The 25,263-nt window shown below is 52.3% G+C and overlaps 1 protein-coding gene and 1 long non-coding RNA gene across 4 annotated transcripts; one reads left to right on the forward strand and one right to left on the reverse strand.

Moving 5' to 3' along the window:
- Positions 1 to 1,303: 1,303 nt before the first annotated feature.
- On the reverse strand, positions 1,304 to 13,526 carry LOC123603627. Of its 3 annotated transcripts, none has more exons than XR_006714963.1 (4): positions 12,572 to 13,526; positions 10,880 to 11,571; positions 9,805 to 10,524; positions 1,304 to 1,641 (listed from the first exon to the last, which is right to left on the reverse strand). It is a non-coding gene; the product is annotated as an uncharacterized LOC123603627 (long non-coding RNA). The 3 variants fall into 3 exon arrangements; XR_006714964.1 differs by lacking the exon at positions 1,304 to 1,641 and adding an exon at positions 6,525 to 7,453; XR_006714965.1 differs by lacking the exons at positions 1,304 to 1,641; positions 9,805 to 10,524 and having other exon boundaries at positions 10,546 to 10,943; positions 11,216 to 11,571.
- IGFBP4 (insulin like growth factor binding protein 4) lies at positions 11,565 to 24,251 on the forward strand. Its single transcript, XM_045488757.1, has 4 exons — positions 11,565 to 12,417; positions 19,767 to 19,924; positions 20,681 to 20,815; positions 23,042 to 24,251. The coding sequence occupies exons 1-4, from the start codon at positions 12,069 to 12,071 to the stop codon at positions 23,174 to 23,176; spliced, it is 777 nt and encodes a 258-aa protein (XP_045344713.1). The 5' UTR covers positions 11,565 to 12,068; the 3' UTR covers positions 23,177 to 24,251.
- Positions 24,252 to 25,263: the final 1,012 nt, after the last annotated feature.

The following is a 25,263-nucleotide window of genomic DNA, read 5'->3' on the forward strand; positions in this document are numbered from 1 at the left end:
ACACTAACCTAGATGTTGCTGTGAAGGTAGTCTGTAGATGTAATTAGCACTTACAATCAGATGACTTTGAAAAAAAGGATTGTAATGCCTTTGTAATGCTGGTGGGCCTCATCCAATCAGTTGAAGGCCTTAGGAGCAAAAAATGGAGGTTTCTCAGAAAAGAAAGAATTCTGTCTCAGGACTGGAACAGAAATTCCACAAGAGTCTCCAGCTGCCAGTCTGCCTACAAATTGCAGACCTGTCAGCCCCCACCATCGGAGCCATTTCCTAAAAACCATCTAAGTTTTCTGAGTGCCAATTATGTACTAGACATAGTAACCAGCCCTGTACATAATTTTCCCCCTAATCTTTACACCAACCCTTTATACTGAGGAAACTGAAGATTAAGGGGGTTAGGTAATTCCCTCTAGATTGTAAATTTCTACTTACCTTTTAAGACAAGATCCCACATCACTTCCCTTTGAAGTTCTCTCTAATCACGCACTCTGGGCTCCTCTGTGCTTTCTTGGCATCCAGTACATTTCTCTTTGTTACATAGCACTGATCATTGTGTGTTTAGCTGCAGGTCTCCCTCTTCTGGCCTCAAGCTCTTCTGAAGGCCTGCTCTTTTGGAACCTTCAACACCTGGTACAATGTCCACTCCCCAGGAGACCCACTGTGAATGCTATCAGTACTATCATTGTCCACCTGGGGGCAGCATACCCAGCGGCAGGCCCTCTTGTGCTGGAGTGCCAACTCTGGAGGGACAGCCAAGCAGTCAAACCCCAGAGTGAAAGGAAAGATCCGCACATGCCTCTGTTTACTACCCCCTGGAAGCTGGGACCCACTGTACCAACAGTTTGCTCCATACTCTTGGGATTCAGTGGAAGACTCAGTACCCATTGCTGACATTGGCTGTGCTGCCTTTGGGGACACTGGGGCTGTCCCAGGGCTTTTGTAACTTGAACTCAAAGATTCAGTGAGGGAACTGATGGAATGAAAACCCAGAAGGGGCAGAAGGGGTCAGCTGCAAGAGTCCTAGAGGAGACTTTTCCTGAGTAAGGCTGCATCCCCATGAAGTGAAAAGGGGGGAGAATTCTGCACTAGGGTGAATGAACCCTGGTTCTAACTGGAGTAGGTAAAGAGAAAGCCCAAGCAGTCTCATTCACAAGACCCCGACCTCCAATCCTTCCCTTAGATTTTCTGTTCTAGATTTTCTGTTCTGTTCAGATCACTTTTTAAAAATTAACTAATTAATTATTGAGGAGGGGAGGGGCAGAGAGACAGGGGACAGAGGATCCATAGCAGGCTCCCAGCAGACAGTAGAGAGCCCGGATGTAGGGCTCGAACCCATGAACCGTGAGATCATGACCTGACCCAACAGCAGGTGCTTAACCAACTGAGCCACACAGGTGTTCCATTCCCAGATCACTTCTAAGGCTAGGGTGAGCTGGGGGTGTGGATAGATGAGGCGCTCTTACGTCAACATGTCTCACCTGAGTTCAGCAGAGAGGTGGGGACCAAGTTAAAATTGTTCCTCCATCTTCCTTCTGTTCCTCTGTCCTACCTCCACTGCCATCCCAGAGGTCCCAAAGTTCTTGAAATTCCTCACCCAGATAGGCACTGACCTGACATTCAGGAGGCCAAACAGGACAGGCACACCTAGAAGGTATGACAGGAGCAGGGTTGGATTTCCTCAGAAGAGAGAAGATTAAAACTAGGCTGGTTCTTAGATTACCAAGTTCAACCTCCTCGTTGTACAGATGGGGAAACTGAGGCTCAGAGAGAGGTATAACAGGCAGAGAGCTGGCCTGGAGGATGGGGTGAGAAAGCCAGTATGTCTCCTAATGTGGTGGGGAATGGGGTCACTTGGACCTGTCACTTTCTACCCAGTTCTGAAATTGGCAGAAATCCCAGAGAAGGTCCTTGGGAGGTGTGATGTTTTGATAAGAAATATATATTGGTCTTTCTTTGTTCTTGGCACAGAGCTTCTAAAACCCTTGGAATTTCCTAAGTGATGAGAGCCTTCAAGGTGTCTTTTGTTATGTTAATGAGACGACTTTTGGAAAGCCCCTAGGTAACCCGAGGCTGGGGGCCGGTTGCCAGGGAGCCACCCTAGTGGTTAGAGGGTGGGAACTGTTCCAACCCCCAACCTCTGGGGAGGGGAGAGGTGCAGGAGATAGAGTTCAATCACCATTGGCCAATGATTTAATTAATCGTGCCTCTGTAACGAAGCCTCCATAAAAGATGGGGCTCCTCCTCTCTTTCTGGGTCCCATCCATGGTTCCTATGATTCTGACACCAATTCTGATGTGTGGGTTTTCCACTATCATCAAACAGCTAGTTCTCTGAACCCTGCCCTATTGGGTTCCCCTCCCATTCCTTAATGAGAGTCAGGGTGGGAGTAAGGGAGGAGACAGGTATTCCTAGGAGCTAGTTGCTCCCCCTCTGACTTTGGTTTGTGAACCTGGGGGTCTGATCTGAGAAAGATCACCTGGGGCTGCAGAGACATGCCCCCCCCCCTCCCCCAGCCTATCACCCTCCAAGAGCCCTTGGGTGCTGCTGGGAACAGGCCTCTGGCCAGATGCAGGCTCTGAGACCTGGTCCAGTTTGGCAGCTACTGCCTCAGTCTCCACCTGAAGAATGAATGAGTGAATGAATGAATGAATGAATGGAGAGGGGGATTCTGGACTGGGATCTTTGGTTTCATATCTATCTATAAATCTCCCCCCTCCCTCCCAAGTTCTTCATTTCGTCACATCTATTCATCTTTCTCTGCCTTCCATCTCTGTGTCCTACTCCAGATTCAGCCCCACCGTCTCGTGGCCTTCCTCTTTTTAGTACCCTTTCCCCTTCTTTCTATCCTTCTACTTCAAAGCGTCATAGAATCTTAGAATCAAAAAAGGTCACAATAATGACACCACTAATTGATGACCTGCTTTCAGGTATCTATGTCCTTACACTTATATAGGTAGCCTCATCTGATCTTCCTTAGCAGCCCTGCGGAGTGAGTAGGGACTGACATCCCCATTTTACAGATGAAGAAATTGAGGATCATTGTGGTGAAGTGACAAGCCCACAGTACATGGCTTATGACTGCAAGACCAGAGCTCCCTGCCCCACAGCCTGTGTACTTCAACCTGAGGCCAAATTTTTCTCCATTCCGGGCTGTCTGGCTTTCCCTGGCTTGGGGCCCAACTTCTGTTGCTTTTTAGATCATCAAGACTGGGTGGGGGTGAGGAACAGACTGCACAGATCTTGAGGATTACTGGCTCCAAGCATCAAGCCTCTGGACACCGGGAGGACTGAGGGGGTGAGGCTGGGAGGGATCCAGGTTTCAGGAGAGGAGAAGGTGGGGGCTATGTGGATTAGGGGTTCCAGGCAGGTTGGCCCTTCTTTCTGGGCCCCCTCAGTCCTATCCCTTTGCCCTCCAGTTGTCTCCAGTCCTCATCAGCCATCTTTAGGACTACCCCTACCTCTCTCAGGACAAAGAAAATCAAAGACTGCAGTAGAAGAGGCCGCTGACAACCAGAAGCCCTGGGGGCCAACGTGGCTTCTCTCTGAGACTCTCTCTTCCCACAGCCGGGGCTAGATCTAGGCTCTGGGCTACATCCCCAGCACCCCAAATGAGGGCACCAGAATTGTCAGATGGGTGCTAGATCCTGCCAGGCAGGGAAGGCACAACAGCCTCTGGGTCGCCCAGAACCCTGACAGCTGGAGCTACTGGAGACAAGAGCTTCAGTTGCAGAGGGCAGCCTGGCAGGAGGAAGAGGTGCTGTTTGGGTTTGGGCAAACGTCTCCAAGGCTATGGCGCCTCTGGAGGTGGTATGGGCATGTCAGTAGGAGCCTGGGTTCCATTATCACACAGCTGGGTTTAAATCACATTTAGTTGCATGTGACCTTAAGCCAGTCTTTTTACTAACTACCTGGAACACCATCTATAAAATGGGTTAATAAGGTTACCATGGTGATCAATAATAATAACAGCTGACACGTATTGAGCCTTACTCTGGGCACTGTGCTAAGTGCCTCTGTGTAATGTTTCTGTAGGTTCTCAAACAACCCTATCACACTGGGCTGCCATTAGCCCTCCTTTACAACTGAGGGTATTTAAGGATAAGAGGGAGGATGTCACTTGGCCAAAGTCACAAAGCAAGTAAATGGCAAATCCAGCTTTTAGTGCAGGCATTTTGGCTCCAGGCTCTTAATCTCACTCACTTGGCTGGTCATGGCTAATGACCAACACTCACTGGGTACTTAATATGTAGCAGGCACTGTTGTAAGCATTTTACACATTCTCACTCATTTAATCATGATAGCCACCCTACATAAGGGTCACTTAATGCAAAAGATGAGGACGCTGAGGCGTAGAGGCTGTGCTCACTTATCCGAAACCTACTGCCAAGAATCCAGTCCAGGCAGGGGTGCCTGGGTGGCTCAGTCTGTTAAGCATCTGACTTCGGTTCAGGTCATGATCTCATGGTTTGTGAGTTCGAGCTCCGTGTCGGGCTCTGTGCTGACAGCTCAGAGCCTGGAGCCTGCTTCAGATTCTGTGTCTCTCCATCTCTTGGCCCCTCCCCTGGTCATGCTCTCTGTCTCTCAATAATAAATAAATGTTAAAAAAAAAAAAAAGAATCCAGTCCAAGCAGCCTACTTGAGAGCCAGCAGTCTCTTAAAAAAAACCAAACAAAAAAGTTGTTTCTTAAAAAAATTAAAGTACAACACACATACAGAAAAGTGCAGAAATAAGAAATGTTTAGCTCAATGGATGTTCATAAAGTGCATACACCATGTAACTAAATAATAAACATCACCTGTACCCCGTGAGGCCCTTTCTAGTAACTACTTCCACCATTCTCCCCAAAAGTAACTCCTATCCTGATTTCTAACACCATAGATTAGTTTTGCCTCTTTTTGAATTCTTTATAAATAGAATCCTCCAATAGTAATCTCTTGCTCACTTTGTGATTCATCTATGTTGTTGGTATAGCAATAGTTCATTCAACCATAGATTTATCCATTCTACTACTGATGCCAGTGTTTGGCTATTCTGAATAATGCTGCTATGAACACTCATATATGTATTTTGGAATACACACACACACACACACACGCACACACACACACACTTCTAGTGGGTACATATCTCAGAGTAGAATTGTTGGTTGTACACATTTGTTTTCTTACTGGTATTAGATGACAGTCCCCTTACTCCACACTTGGCACTCAGTCTTTAAAATTCTTACTGATCTGGGGCACTTGGGTGACTCAGTTGGTTGAGCATGCAACTCTTGATTTCGGCTCAGGTCATGATCTCATGGTTCGTGAGATAGAGTCCCACGTCGGGCTCTGTGCTGAGAGGGCAGAGCATGCTTGGGATTCTCTCTCTCTTCCTTGCTCTCTGCCTTTCCCCTGCTCTCTCTGTGCACATGAGGCGTGCACGCTCTCTCTCTCAAAATAAATACATAAACATTAAATTTTTTTCACCAATCTGGTGGGAATAGAGTGGCACCTCAGTATGTTTTTCCATATCTATTTACTAAATGAGGTAAAAGCAAGCAGTCTGTACAGCTTGTCATAACAACCCTATGAGGTATGTGTGGTATCATTCCCATTTTGCAGATGAGGAAATGGAGGCCACAGTTGCTCCCTTTCCCCTTCCTCACTTACAATACACTCATCTTTCCTGGAAGCCCCTTCCCCACTTTTCCCGGTGGGGTTGGGATGCCTGGTTACCACCAAGTTTCGGGGGCCCCTTGGGCCAGAATGTTCTTCTGGGTAAGGAAAGAGGAAGGGCTGGGGTGAAGTTGACAGGGGTGCGGAGGCAGAAAGGATGAGGCATAAAGGTGGGTGTGCGGAGATTCTGGCCCTTGGCATGGGATGAGAGGGCCGGCAGGGAGGTCTGGGAATATAGAGAAGGCATGACTGGGGATATTTGTGAACTCCCAGTGCTAGTGTGGAAAGACGAAGTGTGCAGCCAGGGAATGAGAGCGACTGTAAATATGGGTATTGGGGATTTCTCTGGATCCCAGGGACTCTTTCGGGTTTTGCTAAGTCTGAGGACTCCTCTGTGGGGTCTCTCTAAGCTTAGAACCCGTTTGAAGGGTCAGTCTGGGTTCAACAGCCCCTTGGTAGAGTCTCTCTGGAGTTTTCTAAGAGGAAGGTAGCACTCTGTTCCCCAGGCTTGGGGGAGTAGGAGGCAGGACTTAGAGGCCTGGAGGTCCTGTGGGAGAAGGACACAGGGTCTGCTCTGATTCTGGGCTTCTGATCTATCAGGCCAAGAGGCACCCTGGCAGTCAGATACCCTGCTCTTTGACTCAACAAGTGTCAGGGGAGGCAGAGCAAATAATTTCCCCTTCCTCACATGTGTCGCTCTCCTCCCAGAGTCCCCTCTGTGTCTGTACTTTTGCAAGTGTCATCTGCATGGATTCTCCCAGGTTGTACCTCCTTCGTCTCCTCCTATCCCAACCTTTCTTGAGTCCTTAGCCCTTAGCTCACTGGTGGTGCTCTGGCAACAGAGAAAGCATGGCTCGGGGCACTATGTCTGTAGCGGGTAGTAAATATATTTGGCTTAAGTCTTGGCTCTATTAATTACTAGCTGTATGCCCTCGAGTGAGCCTCGTCACCTCTCTGGGCAGTGACAGAACTCTCATAGGACTCAACAGCATTCACTTGGCTTGTCTCCTACACATTCTTTGACCAATGAGAAAGTGATTCCATGGGTGTCAGTTGGCTTGGAAACTGCAAACTCGGGGGGGTTGGGAGCCATGCCGGCATAGGGCCTGGGACCAGGCAAAAAGACTCCAGAGATTCTAGATTCCTAGACTGCCCAAGCTGGGAGGGGGCTCACAATTCAAGGAGTTCCCCTCCCCCATTTTGCAGATGATAAAACTGAAGCTGAGGAAGGAGAAGTAGCCACAAAGCTGGCAAGTGGCCAAGCTGGTTGGACTGGAGATATGAAACCAGATCCTGGCCAGCTCAACTGCAGATGGGCTCTCCTCTCCACTCCCCATCCTCTGTCTGGGTGTCCTTTTCTCGAGCTACGTGTCCTGAGGGAAGGACCGAGGCTCTAGCCTCTGAACCAGACTTCCCTCTGTACTATGGGGTCTCTATGGAGATCCTAGCTCTCCTGATCTGTTCTCTCCAAGTATGGGGCCCCGGTGCACAAGGAGGCAGCTGTACTGATGTGCCATTGCTCAGAGCACACCTGCAGCGCCCCCTGGAGGATGCTCTACCTGGGGTCTGGACATCAGCCAACCTGGAAGGGAGTTGAGCCCCCCTATTCCGGGCAGGCACAGTGGGAAGTCCAGGGCGCCAGGGAGGGGTTGGGAAGCCAAAGCTCTGGGGAGTTCTGGGGTCCATTTCCATGCCAATGCCACTTCCACTCTCCTTCTCTGCACCCATCTTGCACTCTGTACCATAGTCTTTTTCCCTCGGCAATTGTTTAGAGAACTTCTGACAGCTGTTTGGAAGGCTGTAAAACATGAGAGTTAATCATACAGACTCTGGAGCCAGACTGCATGGGGTCAGACCCCTGTTTTTCTACTTACTTGTTGTGTGACCTTGAGTATGTTACATACCTTTCTGTGCTTTAGTTTCCCTTCCCTATCTTAACAGGGGGATAATGATAACTCCCACTTCATGAGATTGTTGTGAACTACATGAGTGAAGCACTTAGAACCATATGGCTCGTGTTAAGTGTTAGCTTTCATTATTATGTGGATTTTTTAAAAAGTTTTTTTAAAATTTATTATTTGTTTTTGAGCAAGGTAGAGTGTGAGCAGGGGAGGGGCAGAGAGAGAAGGAGAATCTCCCTCAGCGGATCTTCTGTCAGCGCAGAGCCCAACATGGGGCTTGAACTCATGAAACTGTGAGATCATGACTTGAGCTGAAATCAAGAGTCAGATGCCTAATCAACTGAGTCACCAGGCACCCCTATTATGAGTACTTAAAAAATTTTTTTTTGAGAGAGGGAGGGGGGGTGGGAATATGAGAGAATGCATGCGAGCAGGGGAGGGGCAGAAAAAGAGGGAGGGGGAGAATCTTAAGTATCCATGCTCAGTGCTCAGCACAGACACTCAGGACTCAATGACCTTGAGATCACAACCTGAGCGGAAATTGAGTTGGATGTTCAACCAACTGAGCCACCCAGGTGCCTCATATTATATGTATTTTGTCTACTCCATCAGATACTCTCTAGAACAAGCCCATGAGATTGGGGTTTCCCTGAGGGCAGGACTATCAATTCTCGAAGAAGCCAGCCTGAACCCAGTAGAAGTTTGCAACTGAACTAACAAGGGAGCTAATGAGACTCTAAGCAACAAGCCAGGAAGGGTATGGGCTGGGAGAAGTGGGCAGGGAGTGGGGATTTTTCTCACTCTTCCATCAGGAGCATCTTCCTGGTGCCCTGGGTGTCTAGAAGCTTAGGGACAGAGAAGGATGCTGAGGGGGAGGCATAGGTTGTTTTTCTTTTCTCTCTCTCTTTTTTAAAGTTTATCTTATCTTTTAGAATCCAGTGTAGGGCTGGAACTCACAACCCTGAGATCAAGAGTCGCATGCTTTTCTGACTGAGCCAGCCAGGCGCCCGACAGTGGTTCTTTTTCTGGTAGAGCCCTGGGCGCCCACTCCTTGGGTTCCAAAGCCCTTTCTTGGCCATTATCTCATTTTCTCTTGCAACCCATCCTGTGGGGTAAGCCCAATTATCTCTCTTTCTTTCTTTCCTTTTAAAATAGAGGATGAGGGGCGCCTGGGTGGCTCAGTCGGTTAAGTGCCTGACTTTGGCTCAGGTCATGATCTCATGGTTCGTGAGTTCGATCCCCACATCAGGCTCTGCGCTGATGGTGTGGAGCCTGCATTGGATTCTCTGTCTCCCGTTTTCTCTCTGCCCCTCCCCTGTTTGTGCTTTGTCAAAAATAAACAAACATTAAAATAAAAAGAGGATGAAAATGACCCTTCAAGACCTTAAGTGTGTCCAAGGTCACACAGCTCTTCAGTGGCTGTGCTGCAGTTTGAACCCAGGTCCTCTGACTCCAAATCCTATGCCCTTTATGTAGCCTCTCCCAGACACCAGCAAGCCGTGGGAGGCAGGGGGGAGACACTAAACCCAGTCCTCTGAGAACCTCCAGTCTGCCTGGGGAAACACAGGCCCTGCCTCCAGAAGAAGGAGAGGAAGAAGCAAACACACAGTGCTCACTGTATGCTGGGCAATTTGCACAAGCCTCTGTTTCTGTCTGTCCCCTCCCCATCCTTCTTTCTTTCTTATCACAAAGCCCTATTTTCCAGGTAAGGACAGTGAAGCTCAGAGTAACTTTTTTCAGGTTCCCCAATAAGTCCAGTGGCAAAGCGGGGATTAGAATCCAGGTCGGCCTGATGCTCTTTCCCCTAGCATGGAAGATGGTTGGCTCAAGAGTTACCTTCTCCATGAAGTCTTTCCAGGCGCCAGATGTAGAACTGACCACTTGTGTGTCTGGGTCCCCACAGCACCCCATGTGGATGTCTCCCAGGGCACCTGTACACTTCTTAGACTCATTTTATTTGTATGCCTGTCTCCTCTCACTAGGCAGTGAGCTCCTTGTGGGCAGGGAGTGATCTCAGCCAGCTCTGGGTCCTCAAATGTAGCACAAAGCCTGTGCACAGTGTCCAGTAAATATGTGCTGCATGAATGGTGGGGAGGTGCTTCGATGATCTACTTATGTCTATTTTCCTGCCTCTTTGGAATTATCTCAGACACTGATGTTTGGCGGTGGGGGTGGTGAACACCAGTGGATGGATAGGGGTCTGGGCACCTGTCTTACCTGGAAGCCTTTCTGGATTTCCCATACTCACCTGCACTCATGCTTCACTTCCAGGTCCTTCTCTTGGCTTCAGTCCAGCCTCTCCTGCAACTCCTTCCTCCATGTCCCAGCACCTTTAGCTCTCTCAGGTTTGCTGTCAAGGGGGCAAGTCTGGCTTTGGGGTTAGAACCCATCCTTTCAGTTCCCATTTTATTCCCACAAGCGCTTCAAGAGGCAGAATAGGTGGAGATGATGTACCTCCATTTTATAGTTAGGGACAATCCCAGCTCCAAGGGGTGGTGTCCAAGTTCATACAATACGTTGGCGCCTCAGTGATGATGGAGGGGGATAGAGCTAGGGGAAGTTTTCTGAATCAGGTGCAGGCTGGGCTTCCCCCGGGGACGTAAAGAGCCTGGCTCTGTTTGCCCTTATCCAAGACAGAAAAGACCCCAGTTTGTCTGTGAGATAGCAGGGAGAGAATCCCAGAATCTTGTCCCCGGGCCCTCCCGCAACCCCCCCCCCCCCCCCCCCCCCCCAGAACTCTCCAGATCTTCTGCAGTCTTGATAGTTGCCAGTAGGTGCCGTCAGTTTGCAACTTTTGTGTTCTGTCCCTACAAGTTCAGCTTCCAGCCCCTCTCTTCTTCCTATCACCTGGACAGTTTACACTTGGAGAAAGTGGAAGGTGGCCTACTTGCTGGGAGACTGAAAGATCGTTGTCCTGGGAGTCTGGAAGACGGTCTCTGATCTGTACTTTGGCTTGGCTGCCTTGTAGCTTTATAGACCAAACCAAGCAAAAAACAAAAAAACAAAAAAAAAACAAAAAACATGGTAGGTCACCTATTATGCCCTGACAGGCACCCTTACCCCTCAGGCATCCTGAAACCAGCTCCAGGACAGCAGAAAGCTTTGTGGGGGAGGATAGATGAGTACCTAGGGAACTGGGGACCAGAGAGAGAACCCAGGAGACAGGTCCCTACTCAATTGTTACTGTAGGGTCCCTCCCAATCCCAGCAGGACTGAGGCGAGCGTGGGGGAAACAGGCACCAGCAGGATCTCACAGAGGGCCTAGCCAGCCCCTAGCTAGCCCAAATAGCAAAGCTGGTCGAGTTAGGAAAAGACACCCCTACCTGGAAATGCTTGTCTGCCACCTGCTGGAAAACTGTCATAACAGCTACACAAATCTACAAGGGGCTACGAGAGAAATAGGAGTTGTGCGATGCACAATTTGCACAACGACGGTGGCAATCTCCCTGGTCAATCTTCCTCTGGGGAGGGAGCCAGGCAGTGGAAACAAGCAATCCAGGAAGGAAGAAGGGGCTTAGCACCTCCTTCCCCAGGAGTTCGGTTGATACAGTTCTCTGGAAGGCAGAGTGGACCAGGGCCCAGATGAGCCCTGGGGAGATAGGGTGTGTGTGTGTGGGGGGGGGAAGCTGGAAGGACAAGTGGGAAGAAAGTCTACTAACTTCTTAGGGCCATCAGGCTCTGCTGGGTCTCTCGTTGGGTGCTTGCTGCCCTTTCCCCACTTCGCTCAACTAGGTCTCCAGTGGTTGGGACTGGAAGCGCTAGGGTGGGGTGGAAAGGGCTCTGGTCAGGGAGACCGAATCCGCGGAGCCGGGAGTCCAGGCGAGGAGGTCGCGTTCTCAGTGGGGGGGACTGCAGCCGCCGGGGGGGGGGGGGGCTGGGGAGGAATCCTCCAAGGTCGGGGAATGGGGCCAAAGAGCAGCCCCTTTGCGTCTCCTCTCCTCTCTCTCCCCTCCCAGGCTCGGGTTCAGAGGCGCTCTCGGCGCCTGCCACGGCTTCCAAACTGCGCCGCTTCCTTCTGCGGCAGAAAAGGACTTTCAGATGTTGTAGCGGCGGCGGCGGCAGCGGCGGCGGCATCGACTCAGGACAGCGCCCCCTCCCCCTAACGGCCGCCTCTCCCTCTCCCCCCCCCGGCGCCCCCGCTCCCCCACCTCTGGGAAGGCGCTGGGGGTGTGGCCAGGGGCCGGTATAAAGTCCGGGGGAGCCGGTCCCGGGCAGCCGCTCAGCCCCCTGCCCCCCCCCCGCCGCCCGCTGCCCGCCGCCCGCCGCCCGCCGCCTGGGCCGGGCCGAGGATGCGGCGCAGCGCCTCGGCGGCCAGGCTCGCTCCCCTCCAGCCCGCTTGCTAACTTCCCTGGCTCCGTCCCTGTCCGCCCGCGGGGCCGCCCCGTCTCCCCGCGCCCTCCGGGTCGGGTCCTCCAGGCGCGCCGGGCGCTGTCGCCCCGTGTCCCTGCTGCCAGTCTGCGCGCCCGTTCTTCCCTCCCACGCCCCGCGCCCGCGCCCCGTCCTAGCCCGGTCATGCTGCCCCTCTGCCTCGTGGCCGCGCTGCTGCTGGCCGCCGGGCCCGGGCCGAGCCTTGGCGACGAAGCCATCCACTGCCCGCCCTGCTCCGAGGAGAAGCTGGCGCGCTGCCGCCCCCCCGTGGGCTGCGAGGAGCTGGTGCGGGAGCCGGGCTGCGGCTGTTGCGCCACTTGCGCCCTGGGCAAGGGGATGCCCTGCGGGGTGTATACCCCCCGCTGCGGCTCGGGCCTGCGCTGCTACCCGCCCCGGGGTGTGGAGAAGCCCCTGCACACGCTGATGCACGGGCAAGGCGTGTGCATGGAGCTGGCGGAGATCGAGGCCATCCAGGAAAGCCTGCAGCCCTCTGGTAAGGTGCCCCTGCCCTTGCATGCCCTCCTCGGTGTGCTCCGCTCCTAGAAGCCCTTTCCCCATTCGGGCTGGCCTGGAAAGCCCTTGAAAATCTCCAGTGAGTTAAGAAGGCGGGTACCTGGCAGGGCTGGGCTGGCATAGGACAGGCTCACCTAAGGAAACTGCTGTTGAGTCCCTAGCAGGCTGTCGCCCCCAGCAAAGAAGACTCTGTCCCAGCCCTTCATCTCCAACCTCCTCAAGGGTGCCTATTTGGGAGGAGAGGTCTCAATGGTTGTCCCAGCTGCTGGGGTAACAGTGGAACATTATGTGACTCGGTCCAGCCACCCAGCCTGCAAGTGAGCGGCCTAGGGCCAGATAACTAGAGGATGGGTTGGGCGGTGGTGGTGGCTTTCTGTTCCTGATCCAGGGACTTCCCTCATCCTGGCCACAGGTGAAAGCCCAGGGGTCTAAGAAGCCAGGGCGTGGCCTTTTGACATCCAGGTGGGGTGGAGTGGGACATCCAAATTAGAGGGGCTTTGGTGGTGAGGGGCATCAGAGTTGCCCCTCCCTAACGCCCCTGGGCAGCTCACCTTGCTGTTTGAGAGGTATTGGGAAGACAGAGGTCTCTCTGCCAGGCCTGGGCACCTCATCTTGCTCTGGTACACAGTCACCCCGTTCCTCTCTCCTGGCAGGTGTCGTCTGAGGTAGCAGAAGAGAAGCGAGTCTTGGCTCCCAGCCCAGAGCTGTAGAAACCTAACGGTGTGGGATAGGGAGTAGAGAGAAGGGAGAGGGAGGGCGGGGGGGGGGGCCGGGGCGGGGAGGAAGAGCGGGAGAGAGAGAGAGGGAGAGAGGTTTAGAGGGCCCTTTGCCCTAAACTCATTCTTACACTTTCTCCTTTTCCGTTTCTTAGTGAACCTCTCTCAGTTTCTCCTTATAATCGTTCTCAGTCTTTCCTTCTCTCTTATTCTTTTGTTATCTCCTGCTCTGTCTCTGTCTCTAGTTTCACGACCAACATTCCCGAGTTCTCCTTTCCTCAATGACTTCCGCCTGTTATCAGTTTCTCTTTCTCTGTCTTGTTCCCTTTCTGCTTCTCTTTGTCCTCCGCCCCTTTCTGTTGCTTTCTCTCCGTGTCTCTGTCACTGTTTCTCTTTCTTTGTTCCTGCCTTTCTCTGTTACTTTTGGAATCTCTCTCTCTCTGTCTGCCTTTCTGTATTTCTGCCTCTGTTTCTGGTTCCCTCTCTGACTGATTTGTCCTCCCTCTGCCTCTGTCTGTGTCTGTCTCTTTTCCTGGTGCTTGAAGCTTCCATTGTTGCAGTCCGGATGCTGGGACTCCGGCCCCAAGCTTCCTGCCCTGGGTCCCAGACCGCTCCACTTCCTCAATCCTCTGCAGCTTGTTAGCGGAGGAAAGCAGGATGCAGGGAAAACAGGAAGGAGGTGGACCCCAGGGGTCTGGGCCTCAGGCCTCTCTGCCCTTCCTGTCCCTAGGCAGTGAGAGATGGGTCAGCAGAAAACATACTAGGAGAAATGCCAGCCTGGCACCCGGCACATCTGGGAAGCGGGGGTGGGGTGGGGGGATGTCCTGAGGGAGTAAGGCACTGATCCTGGGGCACAGATGCCGGTGCCAGTGGGAGAGGAGGGGTACTCGTACCAGACCAGATTGTGAGTGAGGGCTGAGCTCCTGGGCTCTCTGAGTATAATGGGATCTCTTTCCCTTTCTATCTGCATCCTCCACTGGCCAGTGGATATGTACCAGATTAGGATGGCTGGTAGCCTCCTCTTCTCTCGCTGACTTGAACATGGGGCAGAAGAGCCCTTAGATGGTCTTGAGCACCCCTTCCCCCCTGGCCGGGTAGGAGCTCCCTATCCTGTAGTGGAGGAAAATCTAATCCCATTGGGATAGGGGCTCTGGGGGAAATGGTATGAAGTGTGTGATTGTCCTGTGGACATCATGCAAATCGGCCTTTACATCCCCTTGGGATTACAGGTCCCAGGTCTCTAATGCCCTCCCCCCACCCCCACCCTCCTTGCCTGTCCTCCACTCATGCAGGGGATGCAGAGATCTGGAGAGGGGAAAGGGCAATCCTGGAGGACCCTGGGGAAACTAGGTACCGACTTGGCAAGTTGTGTCCATCACAGAAGGACCCCCTGCACCATGTGAAAGGCGCCCCCTAGAGTTGTGCAACAGCCCTGCAGGGTCTCTGGTGAGAAAAGATGGCCAGAGCTTGGGACTGATCCCCACTATTCTCTCTAGCCTTCCACTGTCAATAGGCCACTGTCCCTCCTATGTCCCAAGGCTTGGGCCTTCTTGCCTTGGGAATAGTTCGGCAGAGGGCATCAGGCCCCTCTTTCTGCCTTTTCCTCTTGGGGCTAAGCTTCAGCAGGTGACTGGGGGAGGGCAGCCACTTGGCATACCCCTTCCCTTGGCCTGCTATGCCCAACTGCCTACTATTTGCCCCAGGAGCGGGTCTCCTCCTTCCATTTTAAGCCTCTACCCCCCCTAAGCTCCCCATAGCCCTCCTGTCTCAGCTTTCCGAGCCAGAAAAGGTTGTGGATTAACACTGCTCAGGCCCCCAGAGGTGGGGGCAGGGTGGGACGTGTGCGTCAGAGGTCCACAATTCTGCATCAGTGTACTGACCCTTGACTCATGGAATCTGGGGGAGTGGACAGTGGGAAGATCAGCGTTTGGACTGGGGAGCTCCTAAACTGTGCTCTTGGGTCCCTCTGGGACAGGGTTAGGGAACAGACAGACTGGGTTAATTTTTAGTCAACGCAGCAAATATTGTCCCCTTTACTTCAATACTGGGAATCCAGTCATGTCATGGGAACAGGGCCTTCCCAGAAATTCTGTGCCTTGGGGGAGGTGGGAGGAGGAGCATGGCTGCTTAACATTTTTTCTTTAGTATTGGCAAAGCCGGAATTATTGGTGCCTCGGGTATCAGGAGTCTTTCCATTTAAAGACATAGAAGCTGCAGGGATAAGTCTGTCCTCCTTTGCCCCCACCCAGTCTACTGCATTTCCTCATCTGTAAAATGGAGGTGACACAGGACTTGCCTCACAGGCCTGGGGTGTCTGGCATGGCGTAAGAGCTCAGTCAATTGGAGCCATGCTGAGGGTGGTAATGAATAAGAGGCTGAGAGGGTTGCGGTTGACGCTTAGATCCTTCTCTGATGCTGGGGCTTTGGGGGCACAGTAGGGCAAGTGAGCAAAGTAGGGGAGCATTCAGAGGAGTTGAGAGGGGTAGGGAGGAACTTCGGTGCTTTTTGCTGCCGTGAACATGGAAGGATGGGCCCACTTTCCTTCAGTCTGAGGCTGGCAGCTGGCATAGCGGTGAGGGGATGCCCCGAGGGCCAGACCTCGAAGAAAGGGCGGGGTACTTGGCATGGGTGATCTTGGCTTCTCTAGCCAGAGTCCAGGGGGAAGGAAAAGGCCTTTCTTGCAGGGCAGGTGATCCTCCAAATTGTGGCTGAAACACCGGTGTTGGGCTGGGCCCACCCACCTCACAGCCTCACCCTGGGTGTCTTGAAGGGGACGTGGCTGGAACTGAGGAGGAATCAGGGGGATGAAACCAGGCTGCCAGAAAGAGGAAATCCTGTAGCTTTGACCATGAACTTTTCAGCCAGTGGTGCCAAAGCTGTGAAGTCTTTCCTCTCTCTGGGCTCCTTCAGTTGCTGGAGCGAAGACCAAGGTTTCCCCTGTGGCTGAGTGTTGTTGGCTTGGCTCCAAGCAGGGGCTGGAGGAGGTGACCTGGCCTACCTTGGAAGTCCCGCCTCCTAAATAAGCCTCCGGAGGTCAGAAGGTCAAATCTTTCGGGGCAGGGGCGGCTAGGTCTGACTCTGGCTCCTGCTCAGAGGGGATCCCACAGGGATTGGGGTTTTTCCGGAGGGCCCCACCTGGGTGAGCAGTACCAGGTGGCTGGATTTCCTGAGAAAGCTGGGAAGTAGCAAGTATGTAACCGGCTTTGGAGATGGGAAGGTTACCATTTTCAGAGACCCAAGGCTACGACACTCACCCTCCCAAACCCAGTGCCTAGGGCTGGATCCTGGGGTCGATCCTCAGTATGCCTATTAAGCAAGGCTGGGCAAGGAAAAGTTACAGATTAAGTGGAAAGTCAACAGGCTATGGTGCAGGCAACGTGCCCTGTCCCGGGTCTGTGTCTGCCCAGGGCAGGGTCAGAGTGCCCGAGTGCATGTGGGGGTGCACGTGTGGACCCGTGTGTGCCTGGACACGTGACTGTTTGTATATGCTTGTGGTTCTTAAGTCCTGACCTGTCTGTGTCTGAGTGGGCAGCTATGGATATACGGTGTGTCCCTATGAGATTAAGGAAGCAACTACTCTCCCTATCTGGTGTGTTCTTCTCTGAGCTTAGACACAAGCTGGGGACAGACCCAGACCAGACCTGGCAGAGCAGCTGGGAGTTGGCATGGTGGTGTTAATAAAGGATTGATCTCCTCTGTGGAGTGCCCTTTTGGTGGGGAGAAGTAGTCTGGCCTCAGGCGAGAGGGGTCCAAATATGGCACTGATGAATCTCTGGACTCAAGTCTGGGTGTTCTGGAGACTTCTAGGGCTCTTCAGTTCTTCAAAAAAAGAAAAAAAGAAGCTTGCCTAACAACAACAAAAAAGTGGGGAAACCAAGGAGGGGGAGTCCAGGCACGCTGCCTGCTTAGCTTTCTCCAGATAATCCCCCTCAGTGTGGCATGGGGCCCTACCCACACAAGAGCATACACTACGCTTCCAGCCTTGCCCTATGGCCTGCGCGGCCCCAGGTTTCAGTGAGCGGACCCAGTTGTCCTCCTTAGAGATACCTCCTAAGGGAAGGGATAAACATTCCATATATCCATTAATACTCCCCCGAGTGTTAGTCATTTGTGAACTTCAACTTGTAGAGACTCAACATTGGAACGCCGAGTTGCAGTTACATTTCTACTCCAGATCTCACTTTGTTCTTGAGGCCTTTATCACTCTGATGTGCCACACTTCCAGGGGTGGGGGGCGGGGGAGGCTCTCTACTTCCACTTGCTAGAAAACTCTTCCTTACTTCTCGAACCTAAGAACATTCTGCTTGCCTACCAAGAGGAACAAATGTCACTGTGCAAAGTAGTGCTTCCCTTTATAGTCATGAAAAGAAAGCAAACGCAAAGAAAAGACAAAACCCTTTTTCAGGTTCCAAGGGTGCCCCTCGGGTTAGCATTATGGGCTGTGGCAATTGAGTCCTTGTGATCCCTTCCAGCCTTTCCCGAGGAAAATGGTGTGCTTTTGTTCATGTCTTAGCTTAGCCTCTGTCGTTCCAAGATTTGGTTCTAATTCTTTTCTTTTCTTTTCTCTTTTTCTTCCTTTCCTTTCCTTTTTATAAAGTGTTTATTTATTTATTTTGAGAGAGAGAGAGAGAGTGAGCATGAGCAGGGGAGGGCAGAGAGACACAAGGAGAGAGAGAATCCCAAGCTATGCGATGACAGCACAGAGCCCAACATGGGGCTTGATCCCACGAACCATGAGATCATGACCTAAATCAAAATCAAGAGTTGATGCTCAACCAACTGAGACACCCCGGGTGCCCGTGGCTCTAATTCTTTTAGATCTTCCATTTCCTCTTTCACTCCAATACCCACTTCCAGACTATAGCTCTGAAACACTGTGGCCCCATCCAAAAGTCTTGTGACTTTGTGCAAGGTGGATGCAGGGGCAGGGTCACTGGCCAGCCTGGGCCAGAAAGGTTCCTTGGGAGAGCCTGGATCCTGGACCTTTTCTCTGGTTCTCACCGAGGGTTTGGGGTCTATCTACTTATGGCCCCCTTGACAATCCTGGTCTTCTGAAATGTACCCGCATCTCTTGCTACCCACATCATTGGGAGGTGTTTTCCCCTTGGTTGACTCTTAAGAACTTGATGTTGTCTCTGAGACTGGAGTCCCCTCCGGACTATCCTTCTTGGGATGTTGAATATGCAAAAGGATAGATTATATCTATCTGCTCTATTTATTCCTTACCTTTGATTCTTCTTTCTAAACCAGCCCTCCACCCGTGACAAAACCTTCTTCCCATCCTTGGTGACTCAATTTTATAAATAACCTTTGGTATGGAATCTTGACAAAGCCTTTCTGAGAGTCTCGATTCCTCGTTTCCTGGTTTCCCTTTATCTACCTACTTCCCCCCACCCCCCACCCCCAGAACTAGGAGAACAAAAAGAGAACTAACCCCCCAACTAACTTTGGCTAGGCGGAAAAATACCATTTGACCCAGAGGCAGCTCTGGGACTGCTGCCATGCGTGGAGGAACCTGCTAACTCCTCAGGAAAAAAAAAATCCTGACGCAAACCAGATGTAACCTTCTGTCTGGCTGCCAACATCTGGAATGCTGGCAGGGGCTTTGCACTCAGGCCGGCAGTGAGCTGCCAAGCCCAAGCGTTTCAGAGGTGGCTCTGAGCTGCAGGGAGGACTTGCAACCTCTTTCTCCAGTTCAGGCCTGTATTCCAGTTTTGGCTGCCTGCAGGGTGGAGTGGTGGTTACAGTTCTGGGACTTCTGGCTCAGGTTATTCTTGAGTTCAGGTAGAGTCTTCAGGAGATCGCAGGGAGAGAGTGTGGGTCCAGCCTCACCACCTCCTATCTCCAGATTCCCCAGTGCCCTGCCTCTGGGCCATAGTTGTGGACTTTCGGTGGGGTCTAAAGTCCAAGGATGGGAGATGTCGAGGTGGGGGACTGAAGTGATGTGTGAGGATGTTTTGGGTCCTGCGGCCACACAGTGTGTTGCACACACATGCGTGTGGGTGCACACTTTCTCATGCAGGCAGGCGGACACACCCACTCCCGCTTCTTCTTCCCTGTCTAGCCAATGGGGAGAGCCCTTTGGGCCAGATTTCTCATCACTCATGGAAACTCTGAGTTTGGCCACTTGGAAGAGGGGCGGCAGAGCCAACAGATCTGGGGATCCCCTGGCTGGCTCAGCCAGATGCTGAAAAGACCAGGAAAGGAGACAGGAAGAGAGAGCAGACGGAGAGGGGGATGGTAGGAGGAGCTGAATGGAGGGGGGTACGAGATCCAGGGGGGAGGCCCCTGCCTGCCTTAGACCTCCCTGCAGGGCCCAGGGGACCCTCCTGCTGTCTGCGCAGCTGCAGCTGGTGACTCATCTGAGGGCTGGACTGGGTGGGGTGAGGGACAAGTCAAGGATGTTAAGAAGATTTTCTCCTCAGGAATCCAGGAGAGCAGGGAGGAGACAGGGGTGTTGTTTTCAACCCCCCCCCCCCCAGCCCAGGGTCCCCCACCCTTTCTCAGAGCCAGGCTGGAGAATCCCCTAGAAGAAAGCAGGTGGGAGGCTGGGTTGGTGTTCTGCCCTGTCCTTTCCCTGTGCTGACCTCTCTCCATCTCGGCCTGACTGCAGACAAGGATGAGGGTGACCACCCGAACAACAGCTTCAGTCCCTGCAGTGCGCATGACCGCAGGTGCCTGCAGAAGCACTTAGCCAAAATTCGAGACCGCAGCACCAGCGGGGGCAAGATGAAGGTCATCGGGGTGCCCCGGGAGGAAGCTCGGCCCGTGGTGAGGACCTCAGCCCTGCAAATGCGCGTGTGCACAGGCACACACACGCCACCACCACCACCACTGGATCTGGACTATGGTCATTCAGAAACATTCTTTGGATGTCTACTGTGTGCAAGATGCACCTAGTATGCGTCATCAGGACCAAATCCTCATTTCATTCCTTGAAATTCCTTTCCTGGTCATCAGTTATATACCTTGATGCAGTTGAAGTAATTTTTAAGTACTGAAATACTTTTGTACTAGTTTGTAAATAGCGGTTGCCCCAAGCCTCCTGGTGTTTCTTAGCCCTTCTCTTGGACTTGCCACCCAGACCTTTTCAGTAACTCAAGGGCTAATGCTGGCCACAGCAGGGGGCCTGCCGACCTTGCTCCAGGGTCTGGTTACTGTCCTTCCTGATGGGGGGTTCCCAGTGGATCCTTGCCTAGGTCTTACAAGTCATTAATGATATGACGTCAACTATCCCTCCTGCTTAGAAATCACCCCCTTCCCAACCATCTCCATAGGGTTCCACAACCTCTTTCCCCACAAAGTCCTTTCCATTCACAGTCCTCCTTTTTAGAAGCTCTTTGGCTCAAGATCCTCTCTTCAGTGTCCTTCTGCCCTGCCCACCGGTGTCCCCTGAACCCATTGGGCCCTGCCCAGTCTCTGGGCCTTGAGCCTCCTTTCAGGTCCTTCAGTTATGAGCTGACCTCCAGCCTTGGTCTTCCTGCCTCTCTCCCTTCTGCTAAGCTGTTCCATCCTCCCTTCCTCCAGCCCCAAGGCTCCTGCCAGAGTGAGCTGCACCGGGCCCTGGAGCGGCTGGCCGCCTCACAGAGCCGCACCCATGAAGACCTCTACATCATCCCCATCCCCAACTGCGACCGAAATGGCAACTTCCACCCCAAGCAGGTGGGTCTTCATCACTGCTGGCTCGGTCCTGACCTGAGTTCCTGGGGGCATTCCTGGTCTCTCCACAGGAGATCCTGGTCCAGGATGGAGATCTCAGGGAGGGGAAGACCTCCCAACCGAAACCTAACCCCTTGGGCCCTCCCTCAGCCTCCTGAGCCTCAGCTTATTTTGCCCAGCACACTCATTTTGGAAGTGAGGAAACTGAGGCCCGAAGTCTCAGAGTGAGTTAATGGCAGACCAGCTATCCTGCTTCCCCATCCAGGGCTATTTCCATCACCTCTGGATTCACCATTTAGCACTCCTGCCAATGTCTACCTCCCAACACACTCTCATTCCCCCTGCTCAATCCTATGAGTAGTTCTCCTTTGTCATAGAATGTCTTAGGTTTCATCTTGGAATGGAGGGGCTCGGTCAGGAAGGGTTAAGGAGGAAAATCAGCCTGCCCCTTCCCCCAGGCTGAGTAACGAAACCACCTGGGGTATAGCCAGATCTGACAGCTGGGGACAGGAGCTTTGGATGGAAACAGAGGAAGAAGGGGGACAGGAGAGAAAACACGAATGCAGAAACCTCCATATTCCCTCATGCCCTTGGAACACGGGTTCCTCTGATAAGCCCTCAGGAGACTAGGATGTTCAGCAAGGTTGGCCTGCCTCAGCCCCATCTCTGACCCATGAGAGGTGGGCTTACTTGGGAGGGTGGCATATCTGGGCAGAGCAGCGGGGTGCCTTGTGCTGGGTGTAGCCTGGGGAATCCTGGCTGGGGTCTTCTTCAGCTCTTTGTGGGCCCAAACACATGCATTCTCCCACTCTGTGCTCTATAGACAAATCCGCAAAATGGGCTGCCGCTTTGAGGCCTAGACAGGAGGAGAAGGGCTGCCTCCGGGTCTGCAAATCCGAGGCCGGCAGGAGGAGGGTATGGGGTGGTGTGCAATGAGTGGACGACCAGAAAGGGCTCCGGAAACCAGTGCCAAACCTGTCTGCAAGCTTTATCCCAATATAAACTTTATCCTTGTCCCAATTTTTAAAAACTGTTTTCCCTAATTAAAAAAAATGAATAGACTTTATTTTCTAGAGCACTTTTAGGCTTATAGGAAAATCGAGCAGGAAGTACAGTGTTCTCATCTCCCCCTGCCCCCCCGCCAGTTTTCCCTGTTAACATCTTGTATTAGTGTGGTATATATGTTATCACAGATTAAGGAGCTAATATTGACACATTACTATTACTATTATTATTATTATTTTATTTTATTTAAAAAAAATTTTTTTTTTTCAACGTTTATTTATTTTTGGGACAGAGAGAGACAGAGCATGAACGGGGGAGGGGCAGAGAGAGAGGGAGACACAGAATCGGAAACAGGCTCCAGGCTCTGAGCCATCAGCCCAGAGCCCGACGCGGGGCTCGAACTCACGGACCGCGAGATCGTGACCTGGCTGAAGTCGGACGCTTAACCGACTGCGCCACCCAGGCGCCCCTATTATTATTATTTTAACATTTATTTATTTTGAGAGAGAGTGTGTGTGTGAGTGGGGGAAGGCAGAGAATCCCAAGCTCTGCACTGACAGCATGGAGTCTGACTCTGGGCTGGATCCCATGAACAGTGAGATCATGACCTGAGCCGAAATCAAGAGTTGGATGCTTAACTGACTGAGCCACCCAGATGCCCCTATTATTATTATTATTATTTTTAAATTTATTTATTTGTTTTGAGAGGGGGGAGGGGCAGAGAGAGAGAGAGAGAGAGAGAAGCCCAAGCAGACTCTGAGAGGCGGGCTTGATGCGGGGCTCGAACTCACAACCATGAGATCATGACCTAAGCTGAAATCAAAAGTTGGACGCTCAACTGACTGAGCCACCCAGGAGTCCCTAGTGTTGATACATTTATTAACTAAAGTCCATAGTTTACATTAGAGTTCATTCTTTGTGTTAATTCAGTTCTATGTGTTTTCTTCCCCCAATTTTTATCCCACTGAAAGTTCTGACACTTGACCCTTTATCTCTAGACCAGTGCTGACCTCTGAGACAACCTTCACTTCTTGGCCAAGTTCTCTCTACTTGACCTTTCCTTCTTGGCCAAGATCTCTTTATGCCATGGGCTCAGAGGGTCCACGATCATGAAAGAGCCTCTGCCGTTACAGGCCATCTTGGATCAACTGTCTGACTTGAGGGCTGGGCTGGGGTTGAGACAGGCTGCCTGGGAACTGACTTCTCCCACCCTTGTCTTGACAGTGTCACCCGGCCTTAGATGGGCAGCGCGGCAAGTGCTGGTGTGTGGACCGGAAGACAGGAGTGAAACTTCCAGGGGGCCTGGAACCAAAAGGGGAGCTGGACTGCCACCAGTTGGCTGACAGCTTCCGCGAGTGAGCCCTGCCAGGAGGCAGGGGGCTCAGTGCTCCCTGTCACCCCATCCCCTAGAGGCTGCAGAGCTGACCTGGAGCCTGGGTCTGAGTCCTGGCTCTGTCTCTGGCCCAGAAATTTCCCTTTGTGTGTGTATGTGTGTGTGTATGGGTGTGCCCCTGGGGTGAGCCAAAGCCTAGGGGTGTCCTCTCTGGGCTTAGACAGCCTGAGAGGTCTGAGAGTGGCAATAGGGAGCCCTTGTGTTTCCAAATTGATCCTGGACTCATTCATTCATTCATTCATTCATCCAACCACTCATCTAAAAACATTTATTGACAACATACTACAGGCCAGCTCTAGTTTTTAGCCCTGGGGGCTCTTATTCTGACTTTCTCTGATTTGGGCATGTGAGGCTACTTCCTCTAAGCTGAGTACAAGCTTGTGGGGGAAGAGGAGTCTCATGTCCGGAATCAGAGGAGGGAGGTAGACATGTACCTTGACCATCGTTCCTTGTACCATTGTCCCTCCCCTCAATCTAGTCAGAGGGTGGAGGCTGTAAGGAAGGTGTGGGTTGGCAGATGATTCAGTGGTGAGGAGTCCCAGACCCACTCCCAAAGATCAAGCCTGCCAGGGTGCCCTTCCTCTCTTCCTTAGTTCCCTCCAGGGGGAAGGACCTATAGAGACAAGCCCAACTTTGGGTCTGGTGTGCTGTCTACTTGGTGGCCTGGCAGCCCAGACCCTGCTTTGGGGGAGGGAAGAGGGTCAGAAGAAGGCATGTGGGACAGAGGGCTGGGGAGGTGGGCCCCATCTCTGAACAGTCAGGGTGGGAGGAAAGAATGTTCAATCGAACAGGTGTGCCTGATGGAGAAGAGATACACATGCTCGGAGGTGAAGGACTTGCCCGGGGTCCTGCTTTGTCCCCTGTTTTCGTCACAGCCACAGAGTCACCAAGATGACTCTGTCCTTCTAGTGGCTCCCTGCCTGTGGCCTTGCCTCCTTCCCTATACCTCCCTACCCTCCAGGCATTTCTGGCTTGACTGGATGGAAGGAGACTTAGGGACCTACCAGTTGACCATGATGTCTTGTCTTTTTTTTTTTTTTTTTTTTTAACAAAACAGAACAAAACAACAACAAAAAAACTAGGCAATTGTGTTTGGTTGATTTATTTATAATCAGAGACAGGGGTGCGCCAGGGGTGGGAAGGCGGGGTCATCATGTAGTCCCCAGACCTGTCCTACATGGTAAGACAACTGCAAAGAGTCGACCAGCTCACCTTCTTCCCTGCGGCCTCTTCCCAGGGGGCTTCCCTAGAGTCATGCTGTCTGTGTTCAGACTCCGGTGAGCAGAAAATGGCTTCTGAAGGAAGACAAGCAGAGATAGCCCTGTTGGACCAGAGCTATTTCTGGGATCATCTGGTGTGTGAAGCTGGGCTATTTCCTAGGGCATCAGGCAGACTGGATTTGCATCTGGATTTGATGTATTAATTTAGTGAAGGAGACATTTCCCTGAAGTTGGGGAGAGGGGGTAGACTCTCCAACGCATTCCACAGCTCTGACTGCCTGGATTCCTTAATGGGGTGGTTGTGTTGAGATTTGATTCTGCGAGGTTGGGAGTGGGGCCATCTTTGATCTTGCTGTCCTGAGCTCACCAGGCTGTGGGCTCTTGGTGCCAGACCCAGATTTTGTGCCCATGTGGTATGACTGGATTTCTGGTCGTGTCCCAATGTCCCTCTTCCCCATCTCTGTGTTCTGTGTGTGTGACACTGATCTGGGTGGGGGCCCCTTCTCGGGAGGTCATGGGCAGGGTGAAGGCCCTGTGCACCAAGTGTGCGGCACTCTGGGGGAGCCCCCTCCTGATGGGTTGTCTTCTGGGTTCCTAGCCCCTCCCCAGTTCCAGAGGCACGCCCAGGCCTTTCGATTTCATTGGCCCCTGATGAGGTGGCCCCTGTACTATCTGTATCTTGAAACTGGGGCTGCAATCCTCCTCCCCTTAGCCCTGCCCCGGTGGCAGCATTCCGCAGCCATCTGGTCTCCCTGAGGCACCACAGGACACTGCCAGCAGTAGGAGATAACAAAGTGACCTTGGTTCCCTGACCACCCTTCATGGAATCCCGT

This window comes from Leopardus geoffroyi, chromosome E1 (genome assembly GCF_018350155.1).
Source record: "Leopardus geoffroyi isolate Oge1 chromosome E1, O.geoffroyi_Oge1_pat1.0, whole genome shotgun sequence".
NCBI lineage: Eukaryota > Metazoa > Chordata > Mammalia > Carnivora > Felidae > Leopardus > Leopardus geoffroyi.

What these genes read in the sequence shown, in the direction of transcription:
- IGFBP4 (XM_045488757.1), top strand. Translation starts at nt 12,069, where the DNA reads ATGCTGCCCCTCTGCCTCGTGGCCGCGCTGCTGCTGGCCGCCGGGCCC. An exon ending in GGAAAGCCTGCAGCCCTCTG is followed by an intron (nt 12,418 to 19,766) that starts GTAAGGTGCCCC and finishes GCCTGACTGCAG; the next exon opens with ACAAGGATGAGGGTGACCAC. An exon ending in GCAACTTCCACCCCAAGCAG is followed by an intron (nt 20,816 to 23,041) that starts GTGGGTCTTCAT and finishes TTGTCTTGACAG; the next exon opens with TGTCACCCGGCCTTAGATGG.